At 37.1% G+C, this 21,225-nt stretch overlaps 1 protein-coding gene across 4 annotated transcripts in view; it reads right to left on the reverse strand.

The window, feature by feature from the left end:
* bbs9 (Bardet-Biedl syndrome 9) overlaps positions 1-21,225 on the reverse strand; it is a 251,413-nt gene that overhangs the window by 62,236 nt on the left and 167,952 nt on the right. For all 4 annotated transcript variants that reach the window (XM_041244853.1, XM_041244855.1, XM_041244854.1 and 1 more), the window contains one exon: positions 18,831-18,917. In XM_041244853.1, coding sequence (XP_041100787.1) covers positions 18,832-18,917 — 86 coding nt within the window. In that variant the 3' untranslated portion in view covers position 18,831. The remainder of the gene's footprint in view (positions 1-18,830; positions 18,918-21,225) is intronic.

Genomic DNA, 21,225 nt, shown 5'->3' on the forward strand with positions numbered 1-21,225 from the left:
AACTAAAATCCCTTTACAGGCACTTGGTGTCTACACAGATTCATCCCTAATTATCACACATTCTCATATGTGCATAATGATCTAAAAGTAGCCATCAGGGTATTTCTAGTTTAACTCAAGTGCTGACATGGGCCCATGAACAAGACTTGTATAAAAATTAGCTAAATTATCAACTTCTATTTTTAGAAATGAACTCATGCTGGTACACAAACAATGCACATACCAGGGAAAGTGTGTTTTTCTAACTTTGCAAGAAGGAACTGACTCTGTGTGCCAATGCAAATACTTAATTTGTTAGCCCAAAATACTGTTAGCGTAAATCGCAACAAATAGATTCTTTCAGCTGAAAGTGAAGTTCATTGAAGGACAAATTTTATGTAGCCGATTAGTAAAAACAATGCTGTATTAAACCGAGCTGTCCTTCAAATTACAATTTAGATGTCAGAGCCTTGTGGGAAAGCTTAAAAAGTATCCTCAACATTCAGGTGCTGAAAAAAAAACAAACAAGTACTGTATAGGCCTTTTCTGTACTTACAAATGGCACACTTTATTCATCTATGTATGAGGTCTCTTAGAGAGCAATCAGTGGCTTACCTCAAATATAAAAATGCAGGTTCTGTGCAATGTAAATTCTTGATACTTACACATACGTGCTGAGTAAATAACTAGTGGCAAGCACTTTAATTTATACACAAGCACCACTTCAAATAAAGCTTTACCAACAATGCTTTTTTAAAGCATGAACCACACGCTGACATCTAATTGGCTCTCCGCTGAAACTGTTAGGCTCGGTACACAGCACTAAATCTATTTTTGAATTACTTCTCTACCTCATGCATCGCAGGCTGCTCTAAAACAGATCCTTAATCTCATAAAGTCACGGATATCATTTCTGCTTTCAATATCAAGTCTTTGCCAAAAGTTAAAGAAAAGGGTAGCAATCCTAAAGTAATTTATCAACTTTGCTCATAAAAAAAGCACTAGGGTCTGTCCCCAAGACTTTTTCATGCCAACCTGTGACTTTCAGTGTTTGCACCATGGATTTATAGTTTCATTAAAGGACTCATACTGAAGAGAACTAAAAGTGGTTAAAATTGTGGTCATTATATTAGCTGGTACTGAAGAGAATAAAGGGTTCTGAAATGTGATGTCTTTTTTCCTGGCAGACATGCACTACAAAGACTCACATGCACTGTTAGTTGTTTGATTCTCATGGGACACAAACTTTAACAATGCCTGTGACCATATTTAGATCAACTGCTATTTAGGTCAATTGAAGAGACCTCAAAGAAATATAAAATTCTCTCTCAGTCCAGGAGTAAAGGATTTATTAAATCCCCAAATATTCCTCTAGTGTGCAGTAGATCCATGTGAACCCTCCATATATGCCCATCACATTCATATTTCTTATTTGCTATTTACCATGCCACCCCTAAATGCACTAATGGACAGGAAGGGTTCCTCTTTTAAAAAGTTATTATTTTTCATGAGGAAACTTAACTTTATTGATTGCTCTCGAAGTTATTGCTTTAAATGCCTGATTCACTGTTGGGTACGACCTGTTCTGTAGGACCTGTCCAGTTATATCTTTATACCTAAAATGCATAACAGGAATGCTAGCTTTCAGAGTTGATTGGAAACAATATGCCAGGTTTGTGACTGGAATATGTAGCTGTCTTTATTTTACTATTCACTTTCTCATTTATTTCCCTTTTGACCTCTGGATTTCCCTGTGGCATTCAAATGTACAATAAAAAAAGGATGGCCTCACATCTGGATTATTATTCCCTGGCTTCCCTGACCTTTTCCAGCTTGTCTCATAATTAAATGAAGCTGAAACCAATTTATTAATCCATGCTATTGTCATCTTAACGGTTCACCAATTGCATGGCAAATGAGAATCTCTCAAAAATATGTAGACAATAAAATGGCTAAAATAGCAGTAATGTATATTCAGCTCAAAAACAACATGTAAAACCAAGAACACACTGTTTACATCCAGTTTCAAAGTTACATACACTTGAAGGCTACTAGAGATTGTTTGCAGGCAGATGTTGGCCAGCACCTTATTTTCCCACCTGAGATTGCTGCTACAACTACCCTTCGAATGCCTTGTTCTTCTGGTGGAGCTGACAGTGCCATGAGAGGATTCTGCTGATGAGGTATACGAGAGGAAGAAACTCCGGTAAGCTGAGTTAGCCGTTGCGGTGTTTATCCAGTAGAGGTGTGTTGTCTGGTATTCGTCGCACATTCCATGATCCGGCTTCTCAGAAATACTGGATTCAGTGGATTCTGGTTGAGGAGGAAATAGGCCAATTGGGGATCTCAAAAGAGAGGTGATCGAGGAAGTTAATATCAATGAAAAGGAATGGATGGATAAGGTAAATAAACTGGTTTGGGTAGGGTGTGGGATGGAGTGAAGTGGTGTTTTGGTTGATCCCTGGGACCAGCTTCGCCAGCACTGTGTGTGCTGATGCGCAGGCAGGCTACAAATAGGCTGATCCATGGAACAAACATTACACATCAGCCATCAACATAAATCAGCATATTACAGATGTAACAGCGATATCCTTTAACAAGTTTTAGGCACAGTAGTAAAAGAAGCAGCATCAGATGAATTGGGGACTACAGTGCTTCTTTAAGGGGAATCAAAGACGCCCTTCTTTTAAGATCATCTTCATTATTTTCAAATACAATAAAAGTTTGGTGATACGCAATATACTGTATTATGGGAGTCTGGTTTTTTTTGTCTGTTTGAGCATCAAGAATGGAGTTTTCACGTATTAATTAGGTCACTGTTGTGTGGACCATGAATAGAATAAACAGGATAGCATGTTTATTTGGTTATTTCATCCCATACTCGGTTTTCAGCATGAAACTAATGAGACATTTATTTAGAAAAGAAACCGAGCCCATGAGAAATCTGGTTGTCCTTGTCAGGGCTAATCGGTGCCACCCCAGAGACGGGTAGATATAATTCCTCATTTACTGTAACAAGTGTGCACTGAACACTACATTTTTCATTTATTGTATTAATGTTCTGAGGGCTCAGACTGCAATCCAGTCAGCTTGGTTTGTCTACACTGTTTCCGGCAGGTGGTGAAAATCAGGAAACCAAAAGTATGTTTCAATGATGTCTCGGGATGCATTAATACCACTGTTCTGATTGGACTAGACGATTAGGTTTACACTTGTTTTCACTGGGTTGTTTTTTTTAATCTAGTACTAGGGAGCTTGGCTGAATCTGTCCCCATAAATAGTACACCTCAGTCAAAAAACATGAAACCCTTCAGACAGTAAAAAATAAGGTAGGCATAAGACGTTTTATAGTCTTTAAAGAGAACATGCAAACAGACGGCAAGTATACAATAAATAAAAAGTGCAGTACCTTTTAGTGCGAAAGCACACTTTGATTCAATGAGCTACTTATAACATCTTTCTAAAATGAAAGGTTTATAGTATTAGTTTAGATGATTTTAAAAGTGAAGTTTGTTTGTTACAAGAATGTGAGCATTAATGCAACAGATAGCTCACAGAACCTGAAGGGTCATGCATAATGCCAAACAGAAGGAACCAACAACCGCTGCCCCTGTGCTTTAAAGACAACAAAGCTAACCCACAAAGTCTGCGAGAGAGACTTCATGTTCTCTGACCTTGTTTTTTCCTTGTTATGTCCTGAATTCAAGGAAGAAAAATGTAAAAAATCAAAAATTTTCAGCACTACGATAGTTGTTTAGCAAAGGTATACAATCCCTTCAAAACTATCACTTTCAGCTCCAAGACCATACCTGACGGTGAAAGATAAAGATGTAGCACTGCAGAAACGATTTGTACCTGCCAATCTCAGACCTGGCTGGCAGAAAAAAACTGTAGGCTGTGCCAGCAACTAATATCCCTTTCAGATATAAAACTATTGTGTTGCATTTTCAATGGATCCTCACACATTGCTTCTTCCTGAGAGAATAAATTACTGACCTACATAAAAAAGTGACCTCATTAGACATAACTGTAGTTCCCAGGTTACATTAGTGAAGGCAAATGCTTTAATACAGAACACATATTGAATTTTCCATATAAATCATGATCAAGTCTTTCACATGATAACTTCAAAATATTACTGTTTACTTGTATTTATTAAGTATATATATTTTTATTTATTACTTGTTAACTAGCTTTTGAACTGATGAACTACTGGTATTTTTTTTTTTTTTGTTAACATCTGGTTAATATGCAGTTCATATATACTTATAAACAATAAAAAAAGGCTATCCAAAAATGTTCAGCAAACACCAGATCTTAAAAGTGAATGCAATTGTTTTAAAAGCAACCCTTAACAGGCAAGCTCCAGGTTTGGCCCTAAATCACCTACTGACAATCTTTAACTGAGCTTAAAATGCAAATCAGTATAAATCCCTACCTTTTCTAAGCTTCTCTAATATCAGTATTTATTGACTTTAATGGCTAATGAAAAAATCTATACATTACACGTTTTGTGCACCATTGGCTAACATGCATAGTACTGACAGTAGCACATGTTAAAGCATACCATACTAAGTTAAATAAATTATCTGCAGCTGGAAGTACAGTACAAGAATACATGAAACACATGCAAGCATAGCATAGTATGGTACCAAACGTAGATACATATTTGAAATGAACTTTTCTCTGACTGTCCCTTTTTTCCTATCACTATCTCTGCAGTTTTGGTGAGAGCCTGTGCATATTACTAACCCAGTGTATTAGTCAAAAGAAAGGAGGTAATGGGACTGAGCATGTCCCACCCTTCTGATTTCCTGGCTGCTCTGTCAAATGTTCCCTTGGCGACCAGGAAACAGGACACTGTTGCTGAAATCCACTTCCAAGAGTAAGGAGGAAATGCAGGAAAACTAGGAAAGAAAGAATCCTGCTAGAGAGTAAGATAATATTGCTAGCCTTTCTGCTTTTTAATTATACTTGAGGTAAAGGCTAACAAACCCTTAGTATACAAGTGTAACAGGATACCATATAAACCATGCTTCTTATACCTGACTGTCCAAAGTTTTGTAATGGAAATGTATACTGTTATTTGCTGATTTAGAGACAGGGGGAAAAGGCGTGAGATTTTTGTTACGGTATGTGTGGTTTTATATATGGCGGAGAAAAATCTAATTACAAACAATAACTCTTATTCCTTCATTCTCCAGAGATGTCTAGCAATCTGACAGTGTCTCCTCAGAGGCAAATTCTAATAATCCCCCCCAAGCAAATACAATCTGCATTAAAATGTGAGAGCTTTGAGCTTCTAAAGCAGTACTGTTAAATGTGCTTTACACATTACAGAATCTGTCTTTACAGAATCTGTATAATCCTACTGTGTAAGGTGTCCCTAAATGTTTAAAAAAGCCAAAAAAATATCTGCTGAACCGTTTCATGTCCAAGTGTCAAATATCAATGCGGTACCCTGGGTGTATATACTGGTGAGTATGGGACAGACATAAGCTTGTAGGGAAAAGTTAACATAACAGTATGATAGCTTGTCTTACAACCGTTTTTGCCAGAGGGTTGTTGTAACACCCAACACCAACCCTTGCCATCGTCAAGAACAGGAAGTGGTGGGGGTTCTGTCTTAAAGTGTGTGTGTGTGTGTGCGTGTGTGGTTGAACTTAATTAACCATAGTTTTTATCTCCAACATTTCCTTCCAAAGGTAAGGTGATGCCAAACTTGGAGAGCATAAGCAGCAGCAGTTTGCTCAATTTTTATATGTATGAAACAAATGGAGTTTTAATGTAAAAGTTTTACTGCTGTATTTGGAAATTACGTAGCGACTAGAAACTTCAACTTTATACAGGATCCTGAACTGCAGGAAAAAGGCACCCAAAAATATTGAGGTAAAACTAAAGCAAACTATGTCAAGATGACAAATGTTTCAGCTAGTACCCTACAGGGACTATGGCAAGAAGTTAGAGTTCCCTTTTATTTTCTATGATCAGAGTAGATGAGAATGCAGACTGAAGAACCCTCTCATCTCATACAAGAAGCCAGTACCTGCTGTTGCAGGTGTGTAACTGTGTGGAAAACATACCTTCAGTCCAGCATCGTTTAGGTGCATAAAAAATGTATACAATACTTTAGTCTCATACCAGTACAGCTGTATGTCACCAAAGAACCTTCAGCTCTCAATGTGTGCATGCTGATTTGTAGAGCTATCAGAAATCTTACCTGCCGCAGGTTAATTTATGGATTGTCATCACAACCAGAAGAGAGAGAAGAGGTTCCCTTGAGCATATTTGGAGCAGAGCTGCTTTCTTTATAAAAGCCTTGATCCCAGAAAAAAAGTGATACGGGCACAAGAGAACTGAACATGCATTTAAATGTGTGATCTAAAAATCTACAAAAAAAAATAAACTGTGGTAGGTACTTCAGCGGCAGACAATCTTTCTTTTATCTTAATTGTTGAAATAACACAAGAGTAAATATTTAAGATATCTTTTGAAGCCTTTCAAATGCAGTAAAGATGTTTCCTGGCTAAAGGTCTTTTATACTCCTAGATTTGTGGTTATTTTATCCAAATTATTTAGTTTTGGGGGACGGGAGGTCTATTAAATAGTTTGCTTTTCTTTTTTCTTTCGTATTGATTATTCACTCGTATTCACTCTGACAACTGCAAGTGTGTTCCCTGCTGTCAGGTGTGTATGAACAGGTTTAAAAACTCACCCTTGTGGAAGGAAATAGTTCTGGTCCTTCAATTTATCTATTAGGCTTGATTAATTATGGAATTATTTCATTTTCAGGTCTTGAGTATCTTCATAGATGTTGGCATCTGTAATGCTTCTCAAATACAGTCTATTAACCAATGTAATTTGAAACTCATTTAACCAAACACAGTAGGTAGTAGCCACATAAACAACCACTAGATGAAACCGAGAAGCACATTCTCAGGGTTATTCTGGGCTCTTACTTTCTGGTAACTGCTATACATAAACCTATATTATGGCACTCATATATTACTGTGCATATCACGTTTTGTTTATTCTGACACAAACATTAGGTCAATAAGGAAAACTATACATTGTCTTTTTTATTTTTTAAGTAAAACGTTTGTATACTAAATAAAAATGGCAACAGTTTTTTCTTGTCATTGTCATTTTTTAATACATAGCAATGCTTTATTGCTCATATACCGAACCACTGTTTGGCAACACACAACAGGCCTGTTTTGTGGTACACAGTTAAACCCATTATCCAATTCTCATACCTTTTGCATCAAAGCCCCTTGTTTGTATACAGAAGTGTCACTTTTGTGTCTAGCACATTTGTTGCAGGACCTTCTTGCTTTGTACAGAAGCAGTGTTGTTGTATTCCCACACACTGAACATCATTTTATCATGTGCAGCTGTGGCATCATTACAACAACACTATAGTTCATTGAGCCTTTAAGAAACGTTCATTGCATTACAGAAAGAAATGTTCATTGTGTTTTGTAAGAAACCAACATTGCCCCTTGTGCAGCTGGGATTTTAAAGCAGATAGAGTGTTATGCCTCAATTACAGTTGCACAATTGCCCATTCCTTATGTCAGGCCATTAATCATTTTTCCTAGTTGTATGCGTATCTTCAACTTTCTTGGGGTTTACTATTAGAGAACTACATACAGCAAGGACAGAATAGGAATACAACCACATGGCTTCTGTACAAGGCAGGAATTAAAAACACTATTACACTGTGTAAATCTAGCAAGAAATAACTAAGTTATAACTAGGAGCTGCTAATTTTTTTTTTTTTTTTTTTTTTTTTTTATTCTGAGCAATTTCTTACTTATTTATACTGTTAAAATAGTGTTTTTCCTTTTCAGAAAATGCGGTTGATCCTGAGAAACTAACTGACAGCTTTGCAAATGGAGCTCAAGAAGAAAAGATTAAAGTAGCACTCCTGTTTTTAATATCATTATAGTCGACTCACTTTGGTCCTATAATATCCAGAATGAACACTCATTCGACTGAGATAAGACAGCAAGCTCTCCAGCAAGTCAAGAAGCCAGGCTTTTGAAAAACATGTCTGCATTCACCCATCCAAAAACACTCTTGAAAATAACTCACTTTAAGGACAACTTTGTGTGCTCTGAAAGGCCACATTAACCCCAACCCAGAATGAGGCTGTAAAGCACAGGACTAAATTCTTTGTTTAATACAATTAGCTAGATCAGATTTAAGAACAACACAGAAAATCCAGGTAATTGCTGCATGTATTGGGTTTCTAATTTCAATGACAGCAACAAATCTGTCATGTAGCTTTGTTACAGAATGTAGTAATTTGGTAGTTTGGTAAAGTGTTCTTGTGTGGGTGGTGTGGTATTGTATATATGTAATTAAACATAATTGAAGTAAAACATGCTTTTTCTTTGTTTCAAGCTGCAGGAATTTTGGTTAAAAGTAGTTTTGAAAGGGTACATCAGCACTACATGAAAGATAAAACATAAACTACCCCACCTTGCTGTTCCGAATGTATTTGGTCATTGTATAATAATCCCTATGTGTACAAACATCTGCATAATGCCTCACTGCTATGTCCAAAATCACTGTTCTCAAGCATCAATTCTGAGCCAAAAAAAAAGGCTTCTGCATGTACCCTCACATGAAACGCACCAGCACATGCCCAATGAAGCGTTGGATAAGCTATAGTACCTTTGTGTGACAAACATGGAACCTGTACCTGCTTTTTGTGTAATAGACATCTTTCACACTGTACATGTTTCCTTTGCATGTTGTATTTTGATGTATTATTACAATTAATGTTGCATTCGTTCAATAAAAAAAAAAAAAAAAAAAAAAAAAAAAAAAAAAAAAACTCTGTGCTGTGTAAGTGGTTGCGGGAAAAGGAAACCAAGACAGCATTGTTCTCATTCCCAACTAATGAAGGGACCAACCCGCAATTATAGCAGCACTGTCTTAGATATAGCTCCAGCTGATTCCGAATGTTTGCACAATTGACACTCATCAAATAAACCAGCAAATGACATTCGGAAACCATGTATTTCCTTTCGGAATGAGGTCTTTGTGGATAATCCGCCCTAAAAAAAAAAAAATTGCATTTTTTCATCCTTCGTATTTGGTTTTCAATTTGAATTTAAACTGTTAATTACACAACTTTGATATGGCAGTGGAACAGTATGTTTTTCTCTCCGTTTACTACTAATAAATAAATAAATAAATATGGAATTGGTATAAACACCCCCACTCCCCTCCCTCTGAAATGGGCTGGGCTTGTTTTGAAAGGATGTGCCGCCTTTTTTTTCTCGTGAGACTTGGCAACACTGCTTGCCATTGTAACTGATCTGTTTGGGTGTTTTTGTTATCAGACACCTTTGAGTATACAGAAACAACATAAAACACCCAAACAGACACAGTTACAATGGCAAGCAAAAATCTAAAAACAGAATGAAAAACATACCATTCCACTGCCACAAATTGTGGGGATTTACAAGGTGAATTGAAACCACGAACGTTATTACAATGGAACCTTACGGCGTATATTAAATTATGCATCATAATGTTGAAATAATGCCAGACAATATTTCAACATTTCACAGAAACTAACAGGGGCATAAAATTTGTGGCCGAATTCGACTTTCCCACTCAATGGTGTGTAAACAATTGTGCATGTGTTGTATCAGCAAATGCAAATGAAAACCAAATACGAAGAATAAAAAAATGCATTTTTTTTTTTTTTAGGTCGGATCATCCTCAAAGACCTCATTACTAAAGGAAATACATAGTTTCTGAATCTCACTTGCTAGTCTATTTGATACGTGTCCATTCTGCAAAAATTCCAAATCAGCTGGAGCTATATCTAAGACTTTGGGGACGTATATTGCACTAACACAGTGCTGCTATAAGTGTGGGTAGGTCCCTTCATTAGTTGGAAATGAGAGCAACTCCATCTTGGGTTTTCTTTTCCTTGCAACCACTTACACGGTGCATTTCCGAGTGCATGTGAGGGTACATGCGGAAGTCATGTTTTTTGGCTCAGAAGAGATACCCGAGAACAGTGATTTTGGACATAGCAGTGTGGCATTATGCAGATGTTTGGGCGAATACGGATTATTATACAATGAACAAATACTTTCAGAACAGCAAGGTGGGATAGTTTATGTTAAATTTTTCACTTAGTGCTGATGTACCCTTTAATGCAGCTGTTACAAATAAGGCCTGGATTTTTTTTTAAAGTTTTTCCTTTGAAGGAAACTACGTATGGTCCCCCCCCCCCTTTTTTTTTTTGGAAAAAGATAATCAACCTATTGTAAATAAATAAATAAATAAATAAATAAAAATTACAATAAAATGTTTGGGTTTAAACATAAAAAAGGCCTGGAACAGAAAGATTGTTTAACAGGTGTTGATATATCAATGTAAGATGTAATAGGCTACTTGGTGCATTTTGTAATACAAAATTATCAGAAAATGCAAGAGACCGAGCTTGTACATGCATAAAGTTCAGTGGATGCTTTTACAATGAAAAAAAAAAAAAACAGCCATACCTTTGTCTTGTTGCCAAACATTTTATCTCCTACACAACAGATAACATTACTATCATGTAAAAATTAACAGTATTTCTACGGATAAATAAATGCAATGTAACAACTATTTAGCAACTACGTCAAATAATAATAATAATAATAATAATAATAATAATAATAATAATAATAATAATAAGATTGTTATCTGAATGCTGGGAAGTGAGTGTTATCCCCAAAACATTGTTTAATTTACTTCTAAATAAATTAAATGTTTGTTTTGTAAAACAAAAAAGAAAATGACCATGTACAGCATTTACATTAATAAAGAATGTATTGATAAAGAATATTAAACACCTGTCTACAAAGTATTTGTTTAGCTTTATAGTCTACCTAAAAGCCAGCTATTTTTTTTTTTTTTTTTTTTTATTCTAGTAATTTGCTGCTTTGGACACAAATGACATGAAATGGTAACAAATGTTTCAACAGTCTTCTATAGTGTTACAAGAAGATGAACGTAGAAACACTCATTATCACACCCAAAGTCGGCTTCTCTTTGCCATACAATTTGTTAAAAGCTTCAATTTACCTCTGTAGAAGCTAGAAGCACAGCTAGCCGAACGTTAGGATTATTGTCTATCAAGACAGTTCCGGTTGTCTTCATTTGTGGATTTATTTGACTTATCTGTATCACGTGTTTTGAAAGAACGATGAGATTCATGGTATAAAAAAAAACATATATAATTTTCTTCTAGCCTTCTAGTGGGTGGGCAGTGGCCCATTGGCCCACCAGTCTCCAGCGCCTATGAGAGGAGTGTTCCATGTTGTTTGACAATTGTCTTTTATGTCACGACTGTTCATTAAAATATGAATTTGATAATTTAAACAATATGAATCAACTGAAAATAATTATTCTTTTCAGTGGATACAGATTAGACTACTTTAACTCTCCTTGCTTGTCTCCCTGCTTCGGCTATTCCCTCCTACAGCTCATTCAAAATTATGCTGCTCATCTTGTATTCCCTCAACCTTGTGCAACTCCTCTGCTTCACACTCTCCACTAGCTACCTATCTCTGTTTGCATTCAATTCAAGATTCTTGTTCTTGCCTACCGCTCTCTTCACCACAATGCCCCCTCCTACCTCCAATCCCTCGGGTCTCCCTACACCACCTTTCACCCTCTCCGCTCCTCCACTACTGGCCAACTGGTCATGCCTCTCTCCCCCTCCCTTATCTTCTCTAGCCTCTCTGTGGTGGAACCAGCTACCGGAGAACTCCAGGAATGCTCTGTCCTATACCCACCTTCCGTCGTCTCTTCAAGAACCGTCTGTTTAGACTGTACTTGTAGATCTTGCGCTACTGCTCCTATTATGAACTAGACTTGCCTGACCTATGCGCCATTTTACTGGTACTATTGCACTATTATGTCATGACATAACTTGTTGTAATCTTACTGTAAACCACACTGTACTTAAATATTAAGCTTGCACTGTAACCCATTACTGCCCTGTAACACCTGTAAGTCGCCTTAGATAACGATGTCTGACAAATAAATAACACTTAGAAAAAATAAAGCAAATAAAGTAAATCAGCAATGATAAAATCAGCCCTTAACCTATATATGCTTTCATTCTAATTTTTATTTGTACATATCATTGTCTAGTCTATCTGCTTCTAATAAATGTATTTACCGGATACGGCTTATATGGTGTTAGACTAAAAAGTATTTGCTCACTGGAAAGTTTATATAACAGAGCTCCCCATTAATTATTCTTTGTTCTAGGCAAAATAAATCCAGTTCCTTCTATCTATATTTGAAAGGATGCTGGCAAAGAACGTCGTTTAAGGATTGGCAGCTCAGACATCTTAGCACCCCCTGAGGTGTTGGTAGATAAGAGGCCTGGGCTGTTTCCCCAAGCATGGTTTGTGCCTAATCTTCCCGCTCAGAGGTGAGTTTAAGCCACCTGTTGTGTCTAACACCACAGCTAATTTGGGAGATTGAACGGTGAAATCCTTGAGTTTTCAAAAGCATGCTTTGTTTACAGCTTACCCCTAGTAAAACTGCTGTCTCTTTGCCGAGATATATCACAGAAAAAGCATATCCAGATGTCACTGTAATAATGTTATTTCAGGCTTTATAATACAAAGGATCTTGTAGTATTGCGCAACTAGAGTCAAAGTGTAAAAACATGTGGGCCACCACAGGCAGTCCCTGTTTAGGATGGGAGTTGCTGTACCGTAAAATGTAAGGGGAATGGTTTATCAGATTAAATGGTTTGTAAAAATGAACTATTGTGCATATGTGATTTTTTTTTGGACCATTGAGATATCCAGAGGTTAAAACAGAACATTTTTAATGGACACACCTGTTATGGACCTGTTATGGACCTTTGTTAATAGAACTAGACTATAGCTGTATACAAACTGTTAAGACACAATCTGAAAGTGTGTGCTCTGTATCACTGATGTGGCCAAAGTTTAAAACAATGTGGCACTGAATTGATAAATGTTTATTGGACACCACCTGAAATGGAATTTGAGAGAATACTGCAAGTGTAACAAGAGAGAAGACACCAGTCTTTATCGCTGATATGGCTAGAGGTTTAAACAATGTGGCAGTGAGACAGGATTAAAACTGAGAAAACCACAGAGTAACGCCAAATATTAAGATAATAACTCAAAGTATTCTGTCTCTATCCAGCAGGAACATCAAACATCACATGACCTCAATATGGCAGCCAATATTAGAAGAATTTGAAGTAGCGATGACTTTACAAAAACACAGAAACAAAGAGATGCCTAATCACTGCATAATTAATGTCTACCTAAATACATTGATAAATTAGGTCCAATGAATCATCTCTTATACCCCTTTCACACACAAATTATGCTACTGAGCCATCTTGGAGACGTTTAAAAAATTATTTAAAATACCTATTCACACAGCACAAAATTGTGCAATGTATGCCAGTATAATACCATCCTAGCCCTTTCACACAGCCAAAGGGATCATGTGAGTACAACTTTCAAATCTGTCACTCAACAGATCGTTTTCATGCTTGTGCATCATGTCGGTGATTCGCCCATAAATTATAGCATCACGCACCATCCCTTCTATCTGTAAATTCACCTCCTCGTCAGCCCGTAAAGTTAACAATTCCTTAACTTCTTCCAGACTCCAATTACTATCTTTTTCTTGATCAGCCATTGTATTTGAAAAAAAAGTGTGTAACACCGATGTCAAACAGACCCAGCACATCCAGTATAGTCACGTAGGATGTTGACTTTCAATCCCCGCCCACTATAGCGCTTCAGTACCGGCACAGCATTTCACACAGGCAGTTAAGATGGTTCAGTCCTGTCACTGAACTACCTGCTTTCTTTGTGGAAGGAGTTAAACAAATAAAAAATATACTGAAAGGAAAAGCCGGAGGGTGTAGTTTTAGGATGTCTGCCAAAACCCAGAACTGTAACACATTTCAGAGCTTGATCGGCCATGAGAGGCTGTGACTGAGAAGGCTACATCCTGCTCATTCTGAATCTAATGATTTACCCACTTTTGAAAATTGTCTTTTTAGGATTCAAGAGAATACTTTCACAGATGAGCCATACACGTTACCACTATTTTTTTTTTATCTGGAGGCAGCTGGATAAAGCTTGTCCCTGGGCTGTGTTCCTACAGCCCAGATAGCCCCGGAGCCCAGCATGGTGGGGTATGGTATCCAGCATTCCAGAAACAGATGCAGCCACAAGGAGGTCTCTTATCCTGCGCAGGGATTCACAGCCATTAAAATGTGTTTGTAAACCCCAGGAAAAGCTGCATTCCCTGAAAGGTGTTTTGCGACTTCAATTAATGCAACACAGTGCAAACGTGTGTGCATGGCCTATAATTCAAGGGAGATAAACAAATATAAATCCCTCTCTTTAAGGTCTGTGCAGTACAGGTGAACCCTGGTTTGTAATTACACTTCACAGGAGGTCAATTGATGGGTGAGAAACAGAGGGTGATGGGGAAGAGCGCTGTGCAGGAATAAGGAATGCAGAGTGCACTGTAGAGCTGCGGGGAGTGATGTTTCTCCAGCGTGTGCATGGAGAAATATAAATGTACACCTCCTTTGCATGCTCTGGCCCCAGGCAAGAAGAGCATCTGTCATGCTTGTCCTCAACAGGCAGATTGGCCCTGCGTGTCTCGCAGGAATAAAACCCAGGCATTATTCAAGTAACAATACAGTGTACAGTATCAATGTACAGGTGCTGCCTCAGTCTGCTTAAAGACAACAGGTCTGTTCAAGACTGGCCTGGTACAGGACAGGGGACGTAAGCACCAGTAAAATCGTAATAAATAAAACTAATACAGCGACTATTTTTAATATCACATATAATTTGTGTAAAGACATAATAAATGCAACAATCTATATCAGAAAAAGTAACAAGTACTTATCTGTATAGGCTTTCCAGTTCTTGAAAGGAAGAATGGCGCGGAGATCTGTGCGTGCAGTCCTTTATACCCTTGGGGGCAGACATCCCTGTGTCACAGGCTTGGCTGAGCAGCTTTTATATATCTTATTCAGGTTTCGGGTCTTAAGGAGGTTCATGCCTATTTGGTAATGGTTACATTCCGCACTTGAAAGGGAACTAATGGTTCTTGTGAAATTGTGAGCTCAGTTCAAATTAAGACACCCCGACACATTTTACTGTCATGGTATATCAAAATACAGACTTCAAAAATGGAATTACTATAAACCTAACAGATTCTTTCAGCCAGTCAGGTTCACAGTAGGGCAGTCATTATCCCATGGGTATTTGCCCTCTAAAAGCTAACAGAGCTTGATTTAAATTTCAAGCAGCCTCAGTGACCCAAAATATTTCAAAAAAAATTCTTTATAGACAAAAACATTTGTTGGTTATTTAATTTCGCTGCATCAAACATTAATGCTTAAATATTGTTTGTTTGAAGGTTAGCATCTGGGTTTGAAGGAAAATGGGCAACAGAAAGCCTAAATGAAAAATGTGTAAATTCCATTCAAGAGCACTAATATGATATGTAAAAGATCCTTTTTTCAGGTCCTTTGTAAACAGATATACCATTAAATTTTGTTTGATTAAAGAAAGTATTAGTTCAATGCCAAAACCAAAATCTCAGTTGATAATGACCGGGAAAAGAATTGGATTAATTTGCCATTAGATCCAATCAGTAGGGGGGGAAATATATCCAATGAGTAGAAACAGATGTTTCTTTAGGAATTAAAACGCACACAGATACAGTTCACCAAAGCAATGCTCAGCTAAATCCAGCTACAATCTGCTACCTGGCTCTTTACAGGAGAATGACCATGCCACAGAGGATCAGGAGGCTATTTAATTACAGTGCATTGTGAAACTGAGAAGTAAATAAGTAAGAAACTAAAGAGCTTTAGCCTGACTTCAAGTGGCTTTCATTTACCTAAAAGACAAACCAAGTGATCTCAATCCCTGTTTGTATAGCCTGATTGGCTAATTTGGGGATGGTTGATTAACCTTCACTGGAAACCCACCTTGGGCAAATCGGAATGCCCCGAAAGGCAATGTTTGAAATGTTAAAAAGAAAACACTCAACTACAGAGATGCTGGTGTAAAGAAAGAAGAAAAAAACGTGTCTACAAACAACATTTACTTTGCACAAGACATTACATTACAGTAACAATCTGTAACTGAAGCTGCTTGGGAAACACCGGAAGCTTCCTATACAAAGTGCACGCTCAACCTTTGCACCAGCAAGCACTGACAGCCAATCCCAAGATGTCTCTATTTGCATTTTTTGTTTTTTACTGTTTGTTTCACCTTTTATGTACATAAGTAATTCTATGAACCCCCGAGACCTATGTTTAAAAAAGATTATTTATTCAAACAAGTTAATATAGAGTATTTAACTTTTTTGGTATTCTATTTAGGTGAATTAACCTTTGGTTTTCGTTACCACACTGTTCTTATACTCAAGACGAAAGCTGTTGTACATTACATATTATCGTGTCTTGCAGACACTGGGCCTATTCAGCTGATCTATACTGTAACAGATTTAACTACTGTCACTGTTTAAAAATGAGCAACCTGCCACTTGCAAATATAAAAATACTCTACAATGACTCATACATACTGTTAGAGATGTTGGTTTTCATAAAGTCTCCTATTAGTGATTTAAACAGTCATATTTAGATGCTCCACCATTGAGATGAATTGAATAAACCCCATTGTATTAGAATTGTTTTCTAAATTGTTCATGTATTTGTCGTTTATGCTGTAACACTGGTATATTTCAATAATACTTGCCTTGAATGACCAGAAATTGCCCAGCAGATTTTTGCTGCTTACTGTAGCAGACTCAGGGTGGTAGGGCATTTACTTATCACTGAGTCTGACCAAACCAACTTTATATTCAACAAACTTGCTAAAAATAAAGTCAGATAAATATAAAATGTATGTAATGGTTGAACAAGGCAATAACAAAGCCACATCAATAATGTAAAAGGCAGAACGTTAACCTTCTGAAACCTAACCTTGAAACCAATCAGACTGTATGAGAGACACTGAAACTTAGTATCATGCCTGATGACAAATGTGTTGCATCTGCACAGCAGCTGTGATTTATTCATTAGTTTAATTTCAGGGTAAACAGAATATCCCCTAGGTGGGCTAGATTCGAAGGTGGACTAACAAATCTGAAACAGAAATGAACACACAGGTGCCAAAAAAAGTGAAGACAGCATTATTCTTCAAATAAAAAGTTTCTGTTAAATTGAATTATATCAACAGAATGCAGCCAAAGTGGTCAATGTTTTACATCCAACTTAGGGTCTTTATGCAATAAGCTTTCACATCACCTTCTCACCTCATTGTCAGTAGATTTTCTAGAAATGCGACAACGAGATATTACTGGCAATTTTATGCAAAGCTTTACTATTTGAGTTACTTTTGCAGCCCAGAACAATTTCATGCATAACAAAATGTAATTAAATCATAACAAGCTTCCTGAAAAAACCCCTGGGAATACTTTTCTGTATTAAATAGGTATCAAAAGTACAACTGTATTTTTTAAATACCCTTAAATTACTGTCAGCCTTTTAGATTTTACAAACTGTGCAGACAGAAGTCCAGTTCCGATTACAATCAACAAAAGTAAGTCAGACAACTTGCAAAGTGTTTCTGTTAGAACAGAAAACCTTGGTTGTTTGTGGTTGACTGTGTGGGTAGCCTTGGGCCGACAACTCTGTCCAAATCTGTGCTTTCCTTCTAAGCTCATGGCATTTCTACAGTAGAAACTTTCCGTTTCAGTGGAGTAGTTAAGGATATTTTGTTGTTCTCGTTCCAAAGGAGCCATCACAAACATCTCATCAACTGCAGCAATCAAGATTACTGAGGTGTCAATGTAGTAATAAACATCTATATGTTGTCCAATCCAGTATTTCACCTTCACCAATGAGAACCAATTTACTTTTGGAAATATACATAAACCAAAAACAGAATTTGTTTCAAATAAAACACAGCCATGGATTTTCAGTTTCAGATTATGAAATGTAACAAATAGGCTACTTTGCAAAATACTAATTTAGTTTTTATCATAGTTTATACATTTATTTTCAGTAACTGTAACTTCAACAGACACATGCTCTTAGGGAAGAGTGGTAAGCCTGGGTCTCCAGTAAGAGACGCTGAATGGTACACACACTAATTCATATGGTCAGCATCCTGGCTTGGACAGGTATAATCCCACAATTTAGACAAAGAAAGCAGAGTATATCCAGAAAGCCACTATTTTTAATTTGGCTCAAATGGAAACCAGCAGCGGCAACAACAGTTATGACAGTTGGACAAAATGAGAAAGAAATATTAGAACTGGAGCACAGGGTTCAGGGTTGCCAGATTTCTGCAGAGTTTATAGCCCAAGGTCACTTAAAAAATAGCCCAATTATTTGTTTTAACTGAAAGCAAGCTTATTATTAACACGTAGGTCTGTGCATAAAAAAAAAAAAAAATTAAAGCTTTTGTAAGAAAAGACACCTGGTATAAATTTGATAAAAACTACAAGCCCCAGTACAGCTCATCCACACGTCACTATCAACAAATGCTTACAGAAGCCCTAAAGGGACAAATTGACATTCATACCAGACCAGCAACTGAATTAACCGGTGATCCCTTCATTGAAATAATAACGCTGGCGCTGTATCCCAAACAATACTGCAAACATGAAAACAGTTCAAATCTTTTAAAGTAGCCCAATTCCACGGGAAAACCGCGGACCTGGCAACACTGCCAAGGGTGCCATTCACTTTTATTTCATGATGTGTTGACTCTCTCTTGACTTACCCTATTTGGAGTGTTGCCTCTTGTTAGTGTACACTCCTCTCAACTCCAGCTCTGTTACCCCTTCTTCCATAATAGGTGCACAGCCCCCTAGTGAGGAAATACAACCAGACACACAGTATGTATTAGAAATAAAGGGGTATATCACAAAAGACAACAGCAGCACATACCTGTTATAGGTTACATGAGGCTTAGTGGTTTATAAAAAGAGACTTGTGATTGAAAACAGGTGGTGACCACACGGAAACTTTATTTTGTCATAGATTTATGGACTTTTAAGAAATAAAAAGTAAAGCTACCCACACAGTGGTGAAATTAAAGTTGAAGCTGATGAATGCTTGTAACAACAGGGTTCCCACAACTAGTGCCCTCACATTCTATGCAGCAGCTCTTTCCAGTGGACATGCTGTATGTCCAGGAATTATACAATCCTGGGGGAACCACAAAAAATGCCACAGGCAGTCATCTCAGAGACTGACACAATCAATTTCAGATAGATTAAAGCGTATACAGTGGTCTACATCACAAACAGCAATCATATATTCTTATATCTGTGATATTCCTGAGGACATACTATCTGCTCCATTTGCCTCCTACATTTCAAATTATTTACATTCTGCATAAAAACTCAATATTAAAAGCAGTACCCATGTAAGTCAACACTTTTTGGACACTTTAGGACCTGTACCTAATACTGGGCTGAACCATCGCCAAGGGTACAAGTGCAGCATTGTTGAATGGACTTGATCCACAACATTGTTTAAGTAATCTGCATCATTCACGAGACCTTCCAGAGTAATCAAGGGACCCAGGGTTTGCCAAGAGGACATGCCCCACATCAGGGCGATGCCAAATCCAATAGGGAAGACAGGTCCTAATAAAGTGGCCAAGCAGTGTAAGTCCCATTGTATAGACTTGAAACAGCTAATGGTAAATGTTGAACAGTTAGCCTATTTACCAGTGCTATAGCAACAGAAGCCATCTTTATTTCACTGCTACACAATTTGAGTAACTGAGTAATCTAACCCAGAGATTACAGTAATCTTTCAAAATATTTACACTCACAGTTAAATTAAATCCAGGGTGCTATTAAAGAAGAATGTAATCCTTTGGCTCAACTGTTACTCGACGGGGAATAAATAACAGGCTTTTTTGTTATATAAGAATACATTTTAATTACAGTTCTATTTTTTACAAATAGCACAACACCAAGATCTTGCCAAAATAAAATAACGCATATACTATGTGAAAGACTTTACGACCTGAAACATAAAATCATAAAATAATAAAGGTGGTGTTATAACAGCAACCATCAAGTAAGTCAACTGTAAATGATCACCAATTATAACAGTTATTTTTTGTTCTGAATGGTGAGACCAACTATATTTTTTACCTTGAAGAAAAAAGGGTTTGCAATGCAAAGTTCCTTAAACACTTTCATAGAAGTATTTTTTTTGAGACTGATATAACTATCAGACCAAGAGAAATGCACTTGCCCCTGAGACATCTCAGGCTATTGCTGGGTAGGAAGTATGGTTTCCTGTTCTCAGTTTTGATGTTCAAAGTCAGCTGTATCAAACGGTCACCTGATAGTTTTAGAAATTACCAATGACACAAAGAAATCCCCTTCTTTTTATCATATTGTGCAATTTTTATTTTAGTAAAAACTACTAGTCAAGAAAATTAATTCTTCACATACTAGAAAAACTATATAAAAAACAAATGACTTATTTATTAACGTTTTTAAATGCAGAACAGGTGTTCAGATCTATTGTTGTTTTGATGGTAAATGTTCTCTAATGTACATCACTAACAACTTGTAGAACCACAGAAATGGTAAACCCAGATTCTTTCAAAATGTGCAAATTACTGGCTAATCCATGTGCTCCATGTTAAATTCAATTTGGTGACTAATGAGATTCCACACATTAGGTGAATGAAGAAGACATCCATTTAACTATATTAAAGGGCTCTTATTATCCTCCCGCTGATATAGTGGAGGTGATTGTATATATTTTGGCATATATCTGGAGAACCATATCCAATTGTCATGAAACTTGGTATTTAGCAAAAGAGTAATTTTAGAGTCTGGGGATCTAGGGGGTGCCTGTCTGTCCATACATCAACCCATCTGTGGGTAGCACTTACATTTTGTACCGGTGGTACACTAGGTAAGAGGTCCGGGTACCCCGGTGCAGTAACCTCATTTGCTGTTCAGTAGGTGTACCGGGTTGGAAATGGGACAGGTCTGTGACCCACAATTACTGCAGAAACAATATATAGGAATGCCCATCTATATAGCTTCAGGCAAACCAACACAGACCTAAGACTGGGGAAAGCCTTCTGTCAGAGCCCGGACATATTTCGCAATGGTAATGCAAGCAGGGACCAAGGTGAC

The sequence above is a fragment of the Polyodon spathula genome, chromosome 3 (assembly GCF_017654505.1).
Source record: "Polyodon spathula isolate WHYD16114869_AA chromosome 3, ASM1765450v1, whole genome shotgun sequence".
Lineage (NCBI taxonomy): Eukaryota > Metazoa > Chordata > Actinopteri > Acipenseriformes > Polyodontidae > Polyodon > Polyodon spathula.